At 39.0% G+C, this 16,242-nt stretch overlaps 1 protein-coding gene across 1 annotated transcript in view; it reads left to right on the forward strand.

Moving 5' to 3' along the window:
* The window catches only part of LOC124613751 (E3 ubiquitin-protein ligase TRIM37-like), a 297,453-nt gene that overhangs the window by 114,958 nt on the left and 166,253 nt on the right, over window positions 1–16,242 (forward strand). The window contains exon 9 of the mRNA XM_047142470.1: window positions 6,137–6,293. Coding sequence (XP_046998426.1) covers window positions 6,137–6,293 — 157 coding nt within the window. The remainder of the gene's footprint in view (window positions 1–6,136; window positions 6,294–16,242) is intronic.

A 16,242-nucleotide genomic window follows, 5' to 3' on the forward strand; every position in this document is an offset into this window, starting at 1 on the left:
ATTGCTGAATCTCTCCAGTTTTTCTTGGAACATTCCCTGCTTCTGCCCTCTGAAAGTTTGGCATACAGAACTGGAATTCTTTAATTTATTGTTCATTTGTGCCACCAATGAATGTTTGCTTCTGCTGAACAGTTGTTTGTGGCTTCCACTTAAAATTAGTGTTTTATTTTCTGCTTGAATCAGTTGTGAAATGCAAACTGATGTATCCATATTCTCAACAGTTCCAACTGTGATTTGCATCCATTTTAGATTGCTGCAGTTCTTAACAGTGCTGACAATATAAGCAGAATGAATGGCAACACATTGTCCTCTCGCCTCCCTGCAGCTGAATCTACAGAAATTGCACCACTGGAGGTTTTATTGATTTATTTATTTTTCACAATTACAGCCTATTATCTGAGAAGCAAAAATAGGCCATTTCACATTTTTGTGGCTAACAATAAATGTATGTGTTAATTATTTATTCCTGGAACTTATTTTTAAAAAATGCTAATGCCAAAACTATTTTCTACCACTGCAATTACTTTCCACCACTACTAAACTGTAATGAAGTCCCTTAACCAATTACCCAACTACTAATAGTACTATTAGTACTGCGGATTCTGTTTTGTTTTTGCTCAATTACTAGGGTGCATCTAAAGTGTAGATGTTTCTGCTACTGGATCCACTCTCATGCCACCCTGACCAACAGTCATTGTCTGCTGGAACCACTTCAGGGTAGCAGTGCACATTATCTTTCATTGCAAACCTTCAAAAGCAACAGTGCCGAAGCACCATTGTTGAAACTTATATTTCCTTTGTTGTGCTATAATTCAAACGTTCTTTGTGAACATATTTTTGTTGACATTTTAACATCTCCTGTAGAAATTTGTACTACTATCTAGTACTTTTATATGTGGAAAGTCAATTCTTTTGTGACTACAATTGGATTCATATGTGCTGCATTTTGAGCATAATAGATGTCCATAAAAAGCAAGTACGCAGGATACATTCCCATTGTTGGCAGCGCGGAGAAAATTGCTGCCTGCTTGCTGCTACTTTCCCTACATTCGTCTAAAGCGTGCGTCGCCTAGGACAACGCTTCCACACATAGAGGCAGAGCAGAAAGGAAGCGTGGGGGGTTGAGGACTGCGCATGCACGGCAGCAGAGAGCAGGAAAACAAAGTCCACATTGCCGAACTGCATTGCTGCGGATAACAGACAGGCTCATTTGCATACACTCTATTATATGTTCAAATCTATGAGGGGAATAATAAATGTTAAAACCAATTTTGATCTATTGTCGTGAGAGAAATACTAATTCATGTCCACTGCTCCACAGATTTACTATGTGTGACGTCAGGAGGTGAGAAGAGATGACACAGTTTTGTGAATACATGAAGTACAATTTTTCTCAAAAAAAAAAAAAAAAAAGACATTGAAACTGCTTGCAGTAATAACCATTTATTGCGATTTGAACTGCATAATAAGTAAAAATTTAATACACAACAAAATCAACTTCAAGCACAAACCAAAATCATCATATTTACGTGACAGCTGCTTCTGCTCAATTTTTAAAAATATGTAAGGTCGGTCTCTCTCTCTCTCTCTCTCTCTCTCTCTCTCTCTCTCTCTCTCTCTCTCTGTGTGTGTGTGTGTGTGTGTGTGTGTGTGTGTGTGTGTGTGTGTGAGATGATAGTTACGGGTAATCACTGCATGTAAAAAAGAATTAGTGGTAGAAAAGACTAATGTAAAAGACTATCGTAAAAATGGTACATAAGTTGTCATATTTTTCTTTGTTAGTGGGCATTATGAGTGTAAACTAACATGTTCAATATTACAGTGAGAGACCACATTTATAATCTATTGAATAAGCAAACAATTAACCGTAATCTGCGAATAACTCCAGGGAATTTGACCTATAACTTCGAAAACCACCGATATCTCAATAAGTAGCAGTTGCTGTCATTTTAGGGCTTTATCCAGTGTGTCCCTTGAAAATGCAGAGGTTTAGAACATGGTGGGAGAAGCTTAACTTCTCCTTGGGTAATATGTAGAACATTATAGTCTGCATAATTGAAAGGATACAAAGTCCTAATCGAAAAGTCTTGGAAGTTCTCATTATTATGTATGCAACTGATATGTTGACAAACACATTTTTTAAACCACGAGCCTTTAAAACAAAGTAATAATATTTCTTAGTTTTAAAGTCTACATCGTAATAACATCGTCACTTCTATTCAAGTCTGTTTCTGAACAATCTGATTTTAAATTTACAATGATAGGTTCCATGCTTATATCCATCACCTGTCAAATTCGTCTTTCTGAAGCTTTTCAGCATGCCACACAGTCTGTGCCCACACTACAGGTGAGATGTTGTCTGTTGCCTCATTGTTTATTGCCTCATGCACAAGCAATTTACTGTATGTTATCTTGAAGGTTCCCCCCCCCCCCCCCCCTCCCCCCGTCGCGCATGGCCTCAAAACCCTTTGCCCAAATTAATTCCATGGTATTACAGTGACAGTGACACATGGGTAAACGCTAAACTGTGTGATCCCATTCACGTGCAAGGAAGTCAAGTTTGTACATTCTGTCACGTGACTTTGTGATGTACGTTTTACATTTCTTGCTTTTATGTTTTCGTTTTCTTTAAAGACAAAGAGAAAAGGTGAAGCAGTAGACCAGCAAAGAGCCTGCACCTACCATCATGTATTTTTGATTTTCAAATCATAAAAAACATCCGCTTTTCTGGTGTTGGTACTTGATTTTTTTCTTCTGGATTATAACTGGCAAGACCGACTTCAAAGCAAGGTATGACAAGAATTGTGAATCATGTCACATAATTGACAGCGTTCATTGCCGAATGGTAATCACTGCTGATTTTCTTGCATGTAAATACAAGTTTATTCTGAGAAATAGAATCAGAAGAAGTGTCAGCTTGCAGAATAATTATCCGAGAACCTATCCCTATGAGAACTTTAAAACTGCCAGTACCATCACTCATTTTTCAGCAGATCCTCTTGGAGTGACTCTAATTGACCCATGTTTCATCAAGGTAATACACTGTTGAACTACCTCCTTCTCTTGTATCGTGAATCTTTATATGGGATATAGTTCATGCTACACCTAGTTCACTTCTTTGAACTAAAAACACTCTTCTTAACATATCTGGAACCAACGTCTTTTAAAATTCTTTACCTTGGCGAAGTGCTTACCATAGAAGCCTGCATAACTGCAACACATTTTTGTTATGTCGGGCATTCATTATTCACGTGAAGCACCTTAAAACATTGTTGTTAAAACTATCCATTTGTGTTACAGGTTCCTTGCGATTTCTATGCTTTCCAGGTGACACGAAACCAACTGTTTCTACAGTTCCTACAGCTCTGACACTTTCCTTTACAATTCTCATTAGAGTTCTCTTAGCTGACACCACATGGATCTTGAGTCCGTTCTTATGTTTCCTAATGTCAACAGTAGGAGACCTGCTTTTAAATTCACGTTTGAAAGAGTTATAAATGAGGTAAATAATCCGCCTTGTCTGCTTGTGAAGCACTGCATTTTTACTGTAGTCACCTGACTTTTTTATTAATCGCACTTAAACATTTACAAGATACACATTCACAGCTATACTAGTACAAGAAAAAAAAGTAAAAAAAAAATTGATAGTTGAATGAATAATTCGGTTGTCACGAAGTGTGGCAACAGTGCAGCATGTGGGAGCAAGATTCTCGCTCTCTAGCTGTAACTATCTGCTAGCCGCTCGGAAAGAGAAGGAATGTTATTGGTCACCAGTAGCTAGTGGAGGGGGATGCGCAGAATGGCTGAAAATTGGGCCGCCTTCTTACATGAAGCGAACAATATGTGCCTGGCCAAGCTGCTCCCACTGCTCCCTCTCTCACCTGCAAGTGACCACAGTTGCCAAGATTTCATCTGCAAATGTGACACACCCCTGAATGCAACACAAAAATGTCGAACTCGGCAACAATAATTTAATTTGCGAATGGAAGACAATCTGTAGTTTTTGAATGATGAATTCAGGAAAAAGTCATCTGGTAGTTGAGTACATATGATATGTTATACTTTCCAAGTTTACAAAATATCAGTTTGTTCGAGTTATCAGTAGAGTAAGCATCACCCTAATGAATTCGTAATCATATCACACTGCACTGCAGCCCTGCTTCTAGATACTGATTTCATATGTTATGCTCAGCAATCCACTATTTGCCCTAGGAGCAAATCTGTTATCACCCTGTAGGAGGAACCACACACTAGATTTACTGAAAATTAACTACCTTTCCAAAGAAGCTGGTGTGATAGGGGACATAAGTTGCAAGTGAAATCTCAGATACTTTAGCAGACATGCTCTTCGAATGTGTGGTGGGAAACTGTCAGTGCGAATGGCAAGAGAGAAGTTGCAGTGGCTAGAACTGTATGATAGCCCAGCTGACAGTTTTACAAGCCACAAACTTCAAACTTGTGAATTAAATCAAAGGAAATGATCTTAGACTCTTTCCATTCAGTATGATAGGACAGTTTGGAGGGAGGCAGTTCTGGTACCTTTCTACAAAGCAGGAAAGGACAGAATGTGTTCCAGTACTTACACTAGTATCACTTTAACTGTTTAGGATAGATGTTTGAACCTATTGTCAACCCTACCAGGTGTGGCTACGCAACAGGTTTTTTAGTGAAATTCTGTTTGATAGTTTTGAACAGAGTAACAGAGTGCATAAACTGCCCACTTCCAAGACACAGTAAGGTGTACTGACCTCATGTTGAATCCACCTGGTGCTTAACAGTGAGGACCAGATGTGTGGGCTGTCCTGGATGTTGTTTTTAGGCTGTCTTCCACATCAGACTATGTAAATACTGGGCTGATACAAATGTCCCACTTCAGATACGCACTATGCAAACATTTGAAAACATTCTCACACTTGAACATGAGAACACTAGACACCAGTCGATGGGGTACATAGATTCTGTCCTGTTGGTGTCAGGAAAGGCATCTGGCCACCCATTGCCACTTCTGAAATAACATGCCAATGCCATGGAGACTTGGGAAAAGGTTAGGAAGAAGTAGTAGTTTTGAGTAGGAGAAAGAAGTCCCTCAAGGAAGTGTTGTGTTACCCTGTGTGCCTTAGTCATGAGTCATATAACATTCCCTGTAAGGAGTCTTGTAGAGTGCTGCTTCAGTCTGTCAATTGCAACACAATGTTTGACGAGTTAAAAGGAGAAAGAGGTTTTAATTTCTCTGCGGGTCCATAGGTTCATCATTGTTCTGAAGTCACTGGGCCGACCACACCATTGATTGCCCTGCTATGAAACAGATTTTTGCAAACTGTCCATTAGCAACAAGGACAGTAGAGATATGTATGACACACAAGCTAAAGAGACTTCGTGTGAGGCAAATACCAACCAAAACCCAGGGTTGGATCTAACTACCACCCTCGTTACTGAAAAGAGCAAATTTAATTGTACATCATAACAGTATATTGGTAATCACGGATGGGTCTAAAACAAGTGGACATACTTGGCTACTTTGGGGATTTTCTTGATCATCTCCTCAAGATTGGTCTCCCAAAGGAACTTACTGTGTTTAATGAAGAATTAAATGTGTTCTTGAGGGGACTGGAGTAGATGACTTATAGCCAAGTTCAGTAATTTTTCATATGCTCTGATGCCAAAAGTCCAGGATGCCTACAAAAGCTCAGGAAGGATGTGTCATTCTGTTGGATAGTGCTATGTCACATAAGAATTAGGGAAATGAATAAGCATATGTGGCAGGCAAGTAAGCATGTAGTGATAAACTGGCAGTTCATTGTGCTGCAGCCATATATGCTATCACCTCAGAGGCGTTGTTTTGATTAGAACAAAGTACACATAAACGCTTGGTTACTTCTGCCTGTAAACAGTATATACGAGGTGGATTCTAATGGCAATATCTCTCTCTCTCTCTCTCTCTCTCTCTCTCTCTCTCTCTCTCTCTCTCTCTCTCACACACACACACACACACACACACACACACACACACACTTACTTTTTAAAATATGTGGTTTTGATATTTGTTTTAGCTTTTGGGAAAGCAGATAGAAGTTACTATAGCAAAAAGATATATTGTGAATCAGAGAATGTGTTCTACCCTTGCCATTATTTCTAGTACCAGTACCTCATCTGCAAGAGGGATGGCTGTGAAAAATTCACCAGCAAAATCTGCCTCGCTTCCAAAGCCTCGGGAGCCTCCAGTGCCAATGTCTCAGTCAGCTCCAGAATTAGCTTCTGTCAATACTTCCAGCTGCAGTTCCAGTGATAGTGAGGTAGGTGCGGCATATGGATACATTTTTAATTGCCATCATTTAGAGGTTAAATACTTTCTTCATTTTTTCTAACTTGTGCTAGTAGTTTCATTTTTGTGCTCTTGTCACTCAAATCTATAATACATTAGATTCCAATTTTTGTCATCCCTACCAGATTAGATTGACCCTGCTCCTTACCCTGTGCTGCTGCCTCTGTTGTTGGACTAATTAGTGCTGACCAGCCATTCTTTACCTTATGAGACTTCTGATTTGCCAGTTATCAAACAATATAGCTTATTGTAGCCCTCTTTGGATCAGTCACATTAATTATGCAAAATTCTAGTGCGTCTTTCTCTGTTACTGGTAAATGGTAATTAATGACAATTTTATTGTTTTTTTGCTAGTAATTGTGTTTGAACTGCTTAATTATATATTTTAATTGTATATTATTATATAATTAAAATATCTTCACTGCCAATATACACTCCTGGAAATGGAAAAAAGAACACATTGACACCGATGTGTCAGACCCACCATTCTTGCTCCGGACACTGCGAGAGGGCTGTACAAGCAATGATCACACGCACGGCACAGCGGACACACCAGGAACCGCGGTGTTGGCCGTCGAATGGCGCTAGCTGCGCAGCATTTGTGCACCGCCGCCGTCAGTGTCAGCCAGTTTGCCGTGGCATACGGAGCTCCATCGCAGCCTTTAACACTGGTAGCATGCCGCGACAGCGTGGACGTGAACCGTATGTGCAGTTGACGGACTTAGAGCGAGGGCGTATAGTGGGCATGCGGGAGGCCGGGTGGACGTACCGCCGAATTGCTCAACACGTGGGGCGTGAGGTCTCCACAGTACATCGATGTTGTCGCCAGTGGTCGGCGGAAGGTGCAGGTGCCCGTCGACCTGGGACCGGACCGCAGCGACCCACGGATGCACGCCAAGACCATAGGATCCTACGCAGTGCCATAGGGGACCGCACCGCCACCTCCCAGCAAATTAGGGACACTGTTGCTCCTGGGGTATCGGCGAGGACCATTGGCAACCGTCTCCATGAAGCTGGGCTACGGTCCCGCACACCGTTAGGCCGTCTTCCGCTCACGCCCCAACATCGTGCAGCCCGCCTCCAGTCGTGTCGCAACATGCGTGAATGGAGGGACGAATGGAGACGTGTCGTCTTCAGCGATGAGAGTCGCTTCTGCTTTGGTGCCAGTGATGGTCGTATGCGTGTTTGGCGCTGTGCAGGTGAGCCCCACAATCAGGACTGCATACGACCGAGGCACACAGGGCCAACACCCAGCAATATGGTGTGGGGAGCGATCTCCTACACTGGCCGTACACCACTGGTGATCGTCGAGGGGACACTGAATAGTGCACGGTACATCCAAACCGTCATCGAACCCATCGTTCTACCATTCCTAGACCGGCAAGGGAACTTGCTGTTCCAACAGGACAATGCACGTCCGCATGTATCCCGTGCCACCCAACGTGCTCTAGAAGGTGTAAGTCAACTACCCTGGCCAGCAAGATCTCCGGATCTGTCCCCCATTGAGCATGTTTGGGACTGGATGAAGCGTCGTCTCACGCGGTCTGCACGTCCAGCACGAACGCTGGTCCAACTGAGGCGCCAGGTGGAAATGGCATGGCAAGCCGTTCCACAGGACTACATCCAGCATCTCTACGATCGTCTCCATGGGAGAATAGCAGCCTGCATTGCTGCGAAAGGTGGATATACACTGTACTAGTGCCGACATTGTGCATGCTCTGTTGCCTGTGTCTATGTGCCTGTGGTTCTGTCAGTGTGATCATGTGATGTATCTGACCCCAGGAATGTGTCAATAAAGTTTCCCCTTCCTGGGACAATGAATTCTCGGTGTTCTTATTTCAATTTCCAGGAGTGTATTTAAGGCTGCCAATAGGGTGCTGTGAAGAGAGCCTAATTCTCCCTGATTTTCTCACAATTTGTTGCAAAGAACTTTAAAATCACTGCAGCAAATTAATTAAAAATAACATCGGATGCTTCACTCAGTGTGTAATAGCCAGTGATTTTGAAAAGCTATCATATTTCTTGTTTGATGTTAAGAATTGCATTCACTGCTATTCATATTGAGTAATGACATTATTACGATAATGCTTTTTCCAAAATAATCCTACAACATGTTTGAATGCATAGTTTCGCAGCAATATGAATTACTACTAAGTGACATCTACAATTTAACATTTCATCAGCAACTGTCAGAGTTGCTGGTAAGTACAAACCCAAAGATGCCAACTTACCAGCTGTAACCATAAATTATATGCCTGTGATACTGTAGTTCATGCCCAAATTTCATTGAATTGTTGTACTCTGTTTCACTGAAAGTTGTAGTGTGGCATATTCACTTTTTATAGCTACCTAAGTATAGGCAAGGAAACTGTTACTTTCCATATTTGAGGTATATTGCAAAAAATTAAAATTTATTCATTAAATGTCAACATTCTTTTATCTGCTCGAAAAGTGTATTTAGTACACAATTCAGGTTGCAGTTGTATTGGGGCATTTATGTATGCACAACACGCGTAATATAAGAACAGTGTAACATGTGAACAGTGGAAGTACAGGTGACAATTCAAGTAAATGACTGTTGCTTATTGCATTAGTTATGTAGCTGTTACTGGTACTGTAGACTGTGGTTTAAGCATGTGGATTTATTAATTGACAAAATTACTGACTTCACCATTATGAGAGGGCTTATGATGTTAGATGACAGTGTCTGGAAGGTGGTTATATTAAGTGGTCTGTTTTCAATTTCGGTATATATCATAGCAGACCTCCAAGCACATGAGCAGCATTTGGAACATATGCTCTATCTCGTTATTTGACATGGTCATATTTGGAGTTAAGCAGTGAGTTATATTAAAGCTTTGTATTCAGAAAAACCATGTCAAATAATAAGATAAATGTGCCAAGTCAGATGAATGAAGACTACTGAAAACTGTCTGAATTCTGAAGATGGCTTGTCAGTAAGCCAAAAATAGTAATCAATAAAATTATGTTTGCAATATTGATGTAAGTGTTTTTCTGAACCTTTAAATTTAACCTATGCTGTAAATATTGTAGTAATTGCCTGTTTTTGCTCTTTTCACTGTTCTGAGTTTTTTTTACCCTTAGTTATTTATGTGAACTGTTCAGTCACCTGTACTTAAAGCTGTTAATATTATTGTCTACTGCTTTAGTCATCCCTGAATGTTTTTCTCATACCTATTTTCTTCGTTATTTATCTTCTTTTGATACCTTGTGAAATTATTTCCAGATTTCTGTGATCATTCTTTCAATTAGTACTTCTCAAGCTCATTTGCCATCAACCAGACAGATTGTGTCTTGGACATTCATGTTGCTGATGCTTTGTGTGCCCCTTATCAGTATTCACCAGCATGCAGTAAAAAATTTGTGCTATTTGCTGTGCTACCATTAGACTTAAGATTTCATTTACATATACACCTCTTGAGATACATACCAAAGAAAGAAGTTGGGCAGTATAAATTTTATTTAATTTCTGTACTTTTATCTTTGGAAAACTCAGAGTTATAGGTAATATCCAACAAAATATTACTTGAATGTTGTCCATTCATGCAGGAAGCTTGCCAATTCCATCATCCAAAGAATTTGTGTTACACATCATGTATCTCTCTCACATTTCTGTATGATGATACAGAATTTGTGTTCTTCACTTAATGATGCCAAAGCATCATGAGAGTAAATACAACTGAGTGAAGCCTTGCTTCAGTATGTAATTAATTTGGCTTCCAGACAGCAGAAGACGATGTGACACACAAGTGAGAATGGGTGATGACTGCTTGGTGCATGGAGTGTTGCATTGTCATAGATACTTGGGTCCAGAAGAATTCTGTGCAAATCCCCAAGAATAATAACTATATTTCGATGACTATGTGAAAGTACAAAACTATGTGGACTTTTTTCTCAAATTTATCATTCAGAAAATACAAAGCAGTCTGACATTCACAGATAAAACTTTGATTGCTGTCTGATACATTCACAGGTGCTGCTTTGGTAGTTGAGGTCAGATGCAGATTTAATTTGGCAATTTTAGAAAGGAGAGACTGGGAGCAGAAGCAGAGTAACTTCAAAATGTGCAGATACCCAACAGTAGTATATATTTTTACAGGAGACAAATTAATTCTATCATAAACATGTTCACACAGAACACTTAAAATTTGCTTCAGTGAACGAAATATGAGTGAGTGCCAGCAGTGGTGCTGAGGCTGCTGTCTCTATACAGCACTATTGATGATCAAAGTTGTCAACAAAAGATAAATCAAACGTGCTGTTCAGATGAAGTGTGCAGATTTTGGCCAATTTAGCTCTTTGGAGCCAAGATGACAACATATTGTAGTATTGATTTTAAATTAAGATTCCATCTCCATCACAGTGTCATTAGCATATGAATTTTTTTGGTGATAACGTTCTTAAAAGTAGCAGCAGCATTCAGTTTGCTTTCTTTGTTATTAGGGAACAACTGGTTGTAGAAGTTAGGTAATAATTTTTGAATGATACAGTGATTAGAAATGATACAATGATTAGACACATTTCTCTCTGTCTGACTTTAAACTGTGTGCCTCGCTAAGGTCAGCGAACTTTGAGATTGAAATAACTCGATGTCAGACATAGCTCTTGCAGTAAACTTTGCTTCACATTGTAAAATCAGTTACAACCCTTGGGCTTATAATTTACTTCGAACTGCAATAAGAACCACAAGTTTTGATATAACTGAAGTTTATGAACAAAAACTTGGTGCCTGATGATGATGGTGTGGCGTAATCACCTACACAATAACTTACTGTCAATTGTTATTTTGTCGGAAAGAGATAGGTGCAAGGAAAGTAACTGCAAAGAAACAGTGGGCGACAGAAGAAATATGACAATTGATTGATGAAAGAAGGAAGTACAAAAATCTTCAGGTAAAGAGAGGAATACAGCAATATAAATCACTTAGGAATGAAATGAATAGGAAGTGCAGGGAGGCCAACATGAAGTGGTTGCAGGAAAAATGTGAAGAAATAAAAAAAAGAAATGATCATCAGAGGGACTGTCTCAGTGTGTAGGGAAGTCAAAATGAACTTTGGTGAAATGAAAGGCAAGGTCAGTGACATTAAAAGTGCAATGGGAATTCCACTGTTAAATGGAGAAGAAAGATTGGATGGGTGGAAAGAATACATTGAAGGGGTGGAATTGTCTGATGTGATAGAAGAGGAAATTGGAGTCTATATGGAAAAGATAGGGGATCCAATATTAGAACTGGCATTTAAAAGAGCTTTGTAGGACTTAAGATCAAATAAGGCTGATATGATAGATAGATAGATGATGATGATGATGATGATGATTCCCATACTTCTTTACAGAGCGTAGGAGAGCAACACGGGAGACCCGCGCCACCTTACTAGGCAAGGTCGTAGTGTAGGTGGTTTTCCATTGCCTTCCTCTGATAGATAGCACTGCATCAGAATTTCTAAAATCATTGGTGGAAGTGGCAGTCAAACAACTATTTGGATTGATCTGTAGAAACAGAGGCTGGCGACATACCATCAGACATGCAGAAATAAGAGGGTTGGAACTTAAATAGCGGCAAATATTTATTCACAACCGATACAAGGAGTTACATATTTGCACCTGTTACTGTCCGTCAAAGTAGTCTCCAACTTTGTGTAGAACCCATTGCTAGTGATGTGGAAGGTGTAGTATACTGTTAGAAGAGCATGTTCTGTTGATGGTGGGAATGGAGTGATCTACTGCCTGTCGAATCTCTGGAACAGTTCTGAAGCGAATGCTGTGAAGTGGTTTGTTCAGCTTTGGAATCAAATCAGTCATAAGGACCTAAGTCCAGGGAGTATGGTAGATGATACAGTAGTGCCCAGTCCCGTCGACCGAATGGAGCAGCCACAGCTTGTGATGTATGTGCCCACGCATTGTCGTGCAAAATGATGGGTGGGTTGTGCAGAAAGTGTCGCCACTTCTTTCGCATAGCTGGTCACAGATGATGCTCCAAAAATGAACAGTGAACAGTGAAATTCGCTTCAGAACTATTCCAGAGATTAAACAGGCAGTAGACTGCTCCATTTGCACCATCAACAGAACAGGCTCTGCTAACGGTGTACTATGCCTTCCACATCGCTGGCAACAGGTTCTACACAGTGGTGATGATGACTACTTCAAAGTATAGTAACAGGTGCAAACATGTAACTCTTTTGTATCGATTGTGAATAAATAGTTGTCACTATTTAAGTTACAACCCTCGTACATCATCCACACAGTTCCAAAGATAGCAAGAGCCCATAAGTGCAAAAACATCACATAATGTGTATAATAGCTCATGCATCTGAGTTATTACTGACAAGAATAATATGCAGCAGAATGGAAAAGAAAAATGAGGATCTGTTAGATGATGGTCAATTTGGCTTTAGGAAAGGCAAAGGCACCATTGGAAAAAGTGTTAGCTTAGAACAGTGAAAAATGTTCAAAATTGTAAGAAAATTAGGAGTAAGCTATAGGAAAACATGAGTAATATCCAATTTGTACAAGAACCAAGTGACAATAATAATAGAAGACCATGAATGAAGTGCTCAGATTAAAAAGGATGTAAGATAGTGGGACAGTCCTTTGGTACTACTGTTCAATCTATACATCAAAGACGCAATGATGAAAATTTAAAAAAAATAAAATTAAAATTAAAAAACAAGTTCAAAGGTGGGATTAAAATTCAAAGTGAAAGGAAATCAGTGACAAGATTTTCTGATGACAGTACTTTCCTCATTGAAAATGTAGAATTTCAGGATATGTTGAATGGAATGAATTATCTAATGAATATGGAATATGGATCAAGAGTAAACTGAAGAAAGATGAAAGTAATGAGAAGTCACAGAAATGAGAATATTGAGAAACTTAACATCAGAATTGGGGATCATGAAGTAGATGAAGTTACAGAATTCTGCTACCTATGATGGACAAAGCAAGGAGGACATAAAGAGCAGAGACAAAAAGGGCATTGATGGCCAAGAGATGTCTGCGACTGACAAACATAGGCCTTAATTTGAGGAAGAAATTTCTGAGAAAGTACGTTTTAAGCACAGCATTGTATGGTAGTGAATTGTGGACTGTGGGAATACTGGAAAAGTAGAGAATTGAAGCATTTGAGATATGGTGAAGAATGTTGAAAAATGAGGTAAGGGATGTAGAGGTTCTCCGCAGAATCTGTGAAGAAAGGAACATACGGCTAACAGAGACAAGCAGAAGGGACAGGATGATAGGACATGTATTAAGACATCAGTGAATAAATTACATACTACTAAAATGACCTGTATAGGGTAAAAAATCCAAAGGAGTATTCATTTGAATGCATTCAACAAATAATTGAAGGTGTAAGTTGAACAACCTTCGTATTAAATTTACTAACACAACCTTTATTACAATAAAGCTTCCATTTCTTGGTACTGAAGAAACACAGTAGTAAAACTTCAGCTTAGTAACACAGTTCATTTAAAGGAAAACACACTGGACCAAATCCCAATAATATTAACAATAATGTAAAAGGCAATAAAATAGTCAAAGGAAACCATTAGTCTATGGGTATATTTTCCTCTTTTCTTAATATAAATTTGTTTAATTGCTTTTACATCAAACCACATAAGGCACTTTAACATTAATTAACTTTCATGGCATCTCTGTCCATAATATGAAATTGCTGCCAGAAATTCAAGCCATTGACCAAAATCTTTTATCATCAACAAACATCCAAGACCACCTTGATAAATAAACATCAATCGTGTTTTAAGTAATACCTTACATTAGAGTTTAGAAAACACACAAATAGTAATCTAATAATAGGACTGGCATTAAACAAATGTATAATCATTGACAAATAGTTCCCATAACATTAAAGAAATACTAAACAGAAAATAAATATTTCTAGAGATTTTAATCCCAAGAAATTCAGGTACCACCATTACAGATCTGCAGCAAGAAAATGCACCATTCTGTCACCTGGACGAGCAGTCAAACCCTCCCCGGGCCACTTGCAGTTACAAGCAATCCCATTCTAGCATGGTAACCAGTGCACAGAATATAATCAGGCTTCTACAACTAAACTGAGAATAAAAATTAGTTAACTGAAATGACATACACTTCCATACATTCATTTATTATTGGCTGCAATGTGCCCAGTGGACAGTAACACAGGGAAACAGAACAGTCTTATAACTATTTTTCAAATTTAAACTTGGCAGATAAATATGTCCATACTGGCAAAACAACTTCTTTCTGAATTTCAAAACTTAGCAAACATATGTACCTGTGACCACTTGAACCACTCGTAAGGTGATACTAACACTGTCAATTAGAACCTTGGAATGTCCAGGAGGACACACATTCAAAATTCAACAGCGAAGGCATTGTACAACAATGATAATGAGCTACAACCCAAGCCTAGTCCCCCACAGTTCAGTGTTCCAGCTCACCATCTTAACTGTCATCCAAAGCTGCCACAACACTGTTCTTTCCAGACGATAAGTGTTGTTTGTACTAAGGTTGGTTGAAATCGATCCAGGGGTTTAGAAGACACACACACACACACACACACACACACACACACACACACACACACACACACACACACACACACACACATATTTCCTCTATTTCCCAGCTGAAAAATAGCTGTTTACGACAAATGCTAGTATGTTGGATGATTTATTGATTATTTTGGCCCATTATAGCTTTATATAGTGGTATCTGACATGCCCCATGGGACTTTCTTAGTTGAATGATTATTACAACTTTTATTATGAGTTATGCTGAGGCAGCATGCTCTTGTTAAAACTTGGGATTCAGTATTAGTGTATTTCGAGATACACTTAATGCATTGTGTTCCTGTTTTTGTTATTCAAAACACCTTATAACAAATCACTGCATATAGGGTGTCCCAGGAGGAATGGTCAGTATTCAAGGGTATGAAAGAAATGATCATTCTAAGCAAGAAAGTCGAGTAAACAGGAGTTCTAAAATGTGTATGTTAAGAGCTATGAGCAGTTCATAATTTTCGATGCTGTGTAACAAGTCTCCTCTACTGCAAGATGTTTGCTTTCTACATTTTATGAGGTGGTAAGATTGACCAAAACAAGAAAAAAAGGTCCAGTACACATGGGATCTAAAGCACGTACTGTAAGAGCTGTGAGAACTTGCTTGCTACTGTGAAACACATCTCATTGCTGAACAAGTGCTCATAGCCAATCTTCACTAGACCTTTTTTGCTTCAAACGATCATTGCTGACATATCCTTGAATATTTACCATTCCGCCTGAGCAGTGTGTCTGCTTCTGAGATATGTATCCACAGACAATTGCACTAAAGAAATAGTTTCATAACTTGTAAAAGTATATTAAGGAAATTGAATTATTTTAGTTAATATGGATCTGATGTTTTATCTTCAACAATGTTTTTGCTTGACCTATATTTTCTTTGGATCTTTGAATGATTAGAGCCACATAGTGATTCTAAAATCGTAGTGGTGGTGGTAATCACAATTTTGCCTGACTATTTGATTAGGAACACGTAATTATTGACCATAGGAAAAAACATTTGTGTTTCAAAAAGTTGTACCTGAGTAACATGGCATTGAATCCAGAAGAGTGTCGGTTATCCCACTAATTCTCTAATATTTTACTAATCTAAACAAAACAATGCAAAAATATAAGCTCGCCCTTCTTCACACCACTAGTTATTAAACTTCCTCTTCATGCATTGGCTTTTACATGTCATAAAAAAAATTTCCCAATATGAATCTACATAATACTGTACTCAAACACCATGTCTGGTTTGATAATAATTTGACACTCCTTTACTATCTTTCAATGTATTAATATAAATGTGTTCAATATTATACATCCCAAATTTCACTGGCTGGCTCTGACTTCATA

The sequence above is a fragment of the Schistocerca americana genome, chromosome 1 (genome assembly GCF_021461395.2).
Source record: "Schistocerca americana isolate TAMUIC-IGC-003095 chromosome 1, iqSchAmer2.1, whole genome shotgun sequence".
NCBI lineage: Eukaryota > Metazoa > Arthropoda > Insecta > Orthoptera > Acrididae > Schistocerca > Schistocerca americana.